A 6,847-nucleotide genomic window follows, 5' to 3' on the forward strand; every position below is an offset into this window, starting at 1 on the left:
AAAAAACAATCCTTTTCATTTCTAAACATGATGACTGTAACACTAAAGAACAAGGGCTTGAAATGTTTAAACTATATGAAGACCAAAACTTGCATATGAGCTAACACATAGTCTTCCCCAATCAACTCAACAACTCAATGAACAATCTATAGCAAACATTCGACAAAATCAATACCACATTCAAACTCCAACACCTATTATAAAATCCATTAATATTGATTAAAAGATCTCTCATTCCAAAACGCAACAAACTTTGAGTCCAACAAAAAACGATACAAAAAGACAATAATTAAAAGAGAAACTCGAACTAACTTAAGCAGTGAGGACGACGGCGCCACCAGCCTCCTTGATCTTCTTCTCAGCAGTCTTGGAGATAAGCTTAGCCTTGACAACGAAAGGCTTGCCCTCAGGCAAATGACCTTTCCCAAGAACCTTAAAGAAGCCGTGCTGCGTCACATCGATCATCGGCACCTTGTCTTTGGTGGACTTGGCCTTGACATCCTCGGGGACGAGAGACCAGAGCTTGTCGAGGTTGACGATGGGGCAGTAGAACTTGTTGCGGAGCTTGTGGAAGTACCTCATCCCCACCTTCCCGAAGTAACCTGGATGGTACTTGTCGAAGAGGATACGGTGGTGATGCATACCTCCCGCGTTACCGCGACCTCCTGGATGCTTGCGGTGCTTCCCGATACGTCCGTGACCGGCGCTGACGTGGCCTCTCTTCTTCCTGTTCTTCTTCAACGCCGTCGCCATTTCGTTAGATCTGCTACTAGGTTCTTCCTCGGATGTTTGGTTTTTATAGGGACTGAACGGCTAGGGTTTTATAAATGAGAAATGTTTTGTGTGTTTGGGCCTTTTAATGTGCATGATAATGACTTGGGCCTTATGGATTGTTTAGGCCCAATGTTACCATATGAACGAAAATGGTATCGTATCGAAAGTCTTTTTATAGCTTTTGTATTGCTCTATCATGATGATGTATTCCATCTAATCTTTTTCTTGCGTTCATTATGATTTTTAAATTGTAACCATCATATTCATAATTTCGTTTTAAACACACAGTTTTCATCAACACAAAATTTAACTCTGCAATTGTGTGTACTATATTTGCCATACTTAGTGTGTCTAGGCTTTTCTATATCTTCTTTTTAATATAGGCCTGTTCTTTTCGCAAACGCGCGACTAGCAGCGGCAACTGAAAATTACCTCTTTACCATCGGAAATATAGCGCTGGTGAAATAACCGAAACTTCCTTTTTCAGTCGCAGCGGCAAAACGCAGTAACTAAATCCGACGCTGAAAATATCAGTGGCAGCATCATCCTCTTTTTCCATCGTTGCGGCAAGCTGCGATAATTAAGTTTACTTTCAAGAGCGTTCATCTTGACTCCGTCAAAGTGTGATTTTGTTGCCGCGACCGCTAGTCGCAGCGGCAATGAAAAGAACAGGCCTTATGTCTTTCAGGTTGAGCAAGAGGATGGAGACATGAGGCAAGGCCTACGAAGCATGAAGCTTTGAGAAGAAAGTGAAAGTTTTAATACTCTTCATAAAAAATGGTGAACGTTTAGTTGAGGTCTTTGGTTTTGTACTAGTTATTGTAAAAGCTTAATATGTTCTTATTTTTTTAAATCAAAACCATTTATTTGAAGCTAAACTTTTTGTTTTGAATTTGTTACAGAAAACTGGAAAAAGACGCCTTGAACTAAACAAAAACCATAGAGAGTTGAACATTTGACATTAGATAAAACATGTTATTTGATGCAAATGGATTTATACAAGCAAGTATAATGTATATGGTAAGAGGAAAGGTATAACGGTTGCTCAAAAAAAAAAAAAGAGGAAAGGTATAACTTAATAAATCAGTTATTGGAATTGGGTAAAAGGATAAAAAGCAAAGGGAAATCTTTGGAGATAAAAGTTTACAATTCCACGTAGCAAAAAAATACTTATATGTACATTAACGGGAGATTTGCTAAAACCAACCCAAATATTCAAGTCAAATATAAAAGTGTACCCCACTTTCAGTCAAATGCAAAACCAACCTAAAGGGGTAGTGAAAGTACTATTTAACCCTTATGACCAAACAAAAAACATAAATGTATTTTACGTTTTTATCCTTTGGAAGTCTACACGTAAAAAACGAAGTCTACAAATGTTTAGACTTTCTAAGAAGTCTACCTTATAGACTTAGTTTGTAGTCTACACTCCAATTTGATCTAAAATTTTAATTTTGAAAATGTATAAAAATAATTATAGTGATATTTTTAACTAATCATCAATATAATGGATAATATGAACTAAATAAATTAAAATCTCATATAATTGAACAATTTTCAAGAATATATACTAATTTGGTTATCATGTGTTGGACAATGTTTATAGTTTACAAACAAAAGGTTATAACATGTTATGTCTTTTAGTGGTTGATTTCATAGGGTTAGATTTTAGATTTTTTTTTTTTGTTTTATTAACTTAAATCTGCATATTAATGTTTAGTAGTTTATATTTTGTATAATTGGGACTTTTTGATTATCAAGCAAAACATTTAGGGTTTGATATTTGGGGTTTAGGGTTTCGTAGACCTACAGAAAAGTCTATTTAGCTGGAGACGTCCTTTTCAGTCTATTTTATTGGTGTTCACATAAAATCTTTTTATTTTAAATTAAATTTACATATTTATGAATAAGAATGTTAAATCATATATTAATAAATATTAAAAATAAATAAAAAATTTAGTAAGTTATCTTTTTAATTTTCGCAAATAATAAAGGGAAAGAAAAAAATCGTTGTAGACTTACAAAGAAGTCCACACATCAAATTTAACCTAACCGGATTTAACCAATATAATATTAACCAAATCGAATTTAAACCAAAGCTCTTTTAACCTAACCAGAAAAGTTACCCAGAATATAAATACGATTTGTTAAGCTTTTTGGGGTAAAAAAAACCCTAATCCCCGCCGTTCTCTCTCTCATGCGATTTTCGGGGAGATTTCCGGCGAACTCTAGCCACACCGTTTCCGCCGCTTAAACTAGTCGTTGTCCACTCCGTCGCTCTGGTAAGTTAAATGTCTTCGGCTTGTCTTCGGCTTCGTCCGCTCCGTTGCTAAAAGTAACCACCTTTACCTTTTTCTTTTTCAGATCTGATCCGGCGACTTCCAAATCTCTGCTTCCTGTCAGTCTCACGGCTTCTACTCTAGCGAGCGAACAAACTGTGTTTCATCTTTCCAGGGAACGAACGGTACTTCATCTCTCTATGTCTTCTCTCGTTTAACTAATAACCTAACTAGTTGACTTATATTCCTGTAACCTCTCTCTTAGTTTGTTAACTAACCTATTAGTTTCTTCTCTAATCCATTTTCTGCTTCCGGTCAGTCTACTTTAAGGTACACATCATTGTTGATATGTAGACATATTTTTTGAATTGTTGTATACTGTTTTTGGCTTCCGTCGAAGGATGACAAATTTAGTTTGGTTAGATGGTTTCGTATTCTCGATTTATGATAGAGTTTGGGTTATTAATTTAGTTTGAATGGTTAATTCTCGTGTAGACTTCATTTTGATTTATAGACTTCTCGGATAGACTTCATCTTGCATTGTAGACTTCTCGGGTAGACTTCATCTTGCATTGTAGACTTCTCGGGTAGACTTCATCTTGCATTGAGCCATTCGATCCGCCACTGAACATGTATGAGTTTTTGAATATTTTGTCACCCAAAATGTCTTTGGCCCATGCTTCACACTCGCTCTAAGCTTCCAACCACATCCTTGAACACGACACTTAGCCACATACAGAGTTTTCATTGTCTTATATGCTGAGAATGTAAATTTATATTCCACAGCCACCGACTTCAGCTTTGAAACAAGCTCATCCTTACTAGCAAAACTCTGACCGACATATATATTGTCCTTTAAGGACAACGATCTTCCTTCCCCACCAGAGAACTGTGCTTTATAACCATCATAAAGCGTTTCATTTGCATCCTCGTCAGAATCCTCATCTTTCACTTTCCCGTAATCACTGTAGTTTACACCATCGTCAACATCAACAGCAACAGTTGCTTGAACATCATCAGCAGTTGCTTGAACATCATCAGCATCATTACTATCTTCATCCCACTCTGAATCAGTATCTTGACCAGTATCTTCATCAGCAAAATTACTATCATCACCATCAGACACATCCGCATCATCATCAACTCCAGCTTCTACTTGGCTCTGGCTTGATACACAAAGGCGTACAAAGTGTGTCTTGGCCAACTCGATCAAGTTCCGCACTTGTCTATCATTCGTGACATGCATAGGAGGAGTATCCGGAGCCATTTGCTGTAGAATGACGTCTGGTAAGGAATATGTTAGCTCCACCTTCTCGATTTTCTTGTCCAGACCATAATCTTCTTGTGCCATTTCATGAAGTTCACCATGTGTACAACCATCTGGCACAAGAAACATTCTCCCTCCTTTCCGATTATTGACCACAAACTCCCACAAAGAGCCTTTCACTACCCATTCTCCATATACAACAGGTATCTGAGCCATATCCTGCAAAAAAAAAATACAGGTTTACATAATCAGCAAAGAAATATTTCATGTTTCATAAAACTATAAACGAAGACTTACAAATACGTCTACAATTATTAGCTAACAACATTGTGAAATCAAATGAATTATACCTTCATAATTATAAAAATAATTCTTTTCAAAATCACCCAAACCCATTAGGATTAACTAACACACAGTTTCAAACAAAAAAAACTAGAAAAAACTTAATGAATAATACACAAATTTGCATTTTTATAGATTTTTCTACGCAGACTTAATATTCCGTCTCTGACAATTTAGACGTTCGTTTCAGTTTACAGACGTAGACTTTGAAATAGGTCTACGATTTGGGTTGGTTTTTGCAATTGACCATTTCACGGGTTGCTTTCTATAGTTGAAAAAAAGTTGTGATTTTGTTCATGTTGACTTTCATTTCAGTCTACAATTTAAAAAGGTTAGTTTTTGCAATTGACCAGAATTCATCCAAAATTTGACTTTCAGAACAAGACTTCATATGCAGTCTACATGTTTGATTTTTTTTTTAAATAGGTTAGTTTTGCAATTGACCAAGTTTGACTTCCAATCACTAGATCAAAATGAATGTCTACGTGTGTGTAGACTTTTTTGAAGTCTACTTTCAAATCCGACGGGTTGGTTTTGCATTTGACCAAAATAAAACGACAGACTTTATACGCAGTCTACGGTTTTTTTTCTAAGATAAGAAGACTACATATGAAGTCTACAATTTAATAAATTTTTTACTGCTTTTTAAACTTTTTGGTCAAACACAAAACTAACCTATTCCACGAAGTCAAAGTTTTGGTCAAATGCAAAACTGACATTTTATAGACTTCGTTGGCAGTCTACACGTTGTAGACTTCCGTTGAAGTCTATTTTGTAAAGTCAAAAGTTCGGTCAAATGAAAAACTAACCTCTTTTAAGTAGACGTCTGAGTAAGTCTACCGAAAGTTTTATTTTTGTTGTCAAAGGTAAAGACAGAGACTACTGGGGAAGTCTACGTTAGAAAAAAAATTTGTCTGGTCAATTGCAAAACTAACCCGTGTGTTGACAAATAGACTGCATCGTAAGTCTCCACGGAGGCGTAGACATACAAAACAGTCTACTGTCGCGACACAGATCTGAAAAAGAACGAAAACCATGTAAATAGTTACCTTTTTCCTGTGTAAAGCTCGTTTCCAACCTTTTCAACCGTCCAAACTCCAAGTATGAGCAAAAAGAAGCATCTTTAACGATTCACTAATGAAGAAACTCGAAAATATGAAGTTTGTGGTTTTGAAAATGAGAGTTATGAGAGTTTTTTAGATGGAAATGTAGAGGAGATGAGAGGAAATGAAGTTTTTTGGGTTAGAATGAGAAAAAAAGTGGTTGAAAATTGAATTCTAGAGCTTTAGAGCTCAAAAATGGTGGTTCATGGTGGTTGAAAAAATTGATGATGATGGCATTTTTGTAAATAAGAAGAAATGGTTAGGGTGTATTTGGTTTTTTTCTAATTTCGAAATTAATAAAAAAATAAATAAAAATGGCAATTTTGTGAATAATTCAAAAACATAAGGATAGTATGGAAATTTTATTGATGAATAGTATGGACAAAAAAAAGGGGTTGGTTTTGGATTTGACTTGAAAATATGGGTTGGTTTTGAAAAACACCCTACATTAACTTGTAACTAGGGCTGTTCAATATGGTAAAACCGAACCGTATCGAACCGAACCGAACCGAAATAGACAATATGGTTTGGATTTGGTATATACCATATAAACCGAATGGATATAATTTTATAAAAATCGTAGGATTTGGATATGGTTTGGTATATAACCGATTAAACCGAATAAACCGAACAAAACCGATTAAAAGTAGAAACATGTAAATATGTATCTATTTTATAACAATACATGAAAATCTATTTGTTTTATAAGTTAAATTTGTGTTAAATTACTATAAACCTTATATAATTTGTAAAACACTTGAACTATAATTAAATAACAATACATCGCAATTCAGACATCTTATTTTCTAAGTCTTTTTTTTTTATCTTTTTGCTTTATTTTAGTATTCACTAAATTAATATGAAAATGATAAATTTGATGGAAAATAATTAATGAAAAATTTTCACAACTTTTTTCTTATCTATAAACAAAAAGAGTTTCGTGTTCAATCGAAAAAGCATAACTTTAATGAACACTAAATATGGAAGAGTGGAAAAACTTTTCTTTCATGTTTCTGTTTTGTTTCATATTTTTATTTTCAAAATTTCAAGCTCTCATTTTAATTATAGATTTGATGATTTTA

At 34.5% G+C, this 6,847-nt stretch overlaps 1 protein-coding gene across 1 annotated transcript; it reads right to left on the minus strand.

The window, feature by feature from the left end:
- Positions 1-172: 172 nt before the first annotated feature.
- Positions 173-794, minus strand: LOC103840782 (60S ribosomal protein L27a-2). The gene has a single exon (XM_009117297.3). It carries the CDS (start codon positions 751-753, stop codon positions 313-315), a length of 441 nt encoding a protein of 146 aa, XP_009115545.2. The 5' UTR covers positions 754-794; the 3' UTR covers positions 173-312.
- Between the last annotated feature and the right edge of the window lie 6,053 nt (positions 795-6,847).

Source organism: Brassica rapa, chromosome A09, assembly GCF_000309985.2.
Source record: "Brassica rapa cultivar Chiifu-401-42 chromosome A09, CAAS_Brap_v3.01, whole genome shotgun sequence".
NCBI classification, from domain to species: domain Eukaryota; kingdom Viridiplantae; phylum Streptophyta; class Magnoliopsida; order Brassicales; family Brassicaceae; genus Brassica; species Brassica rapa.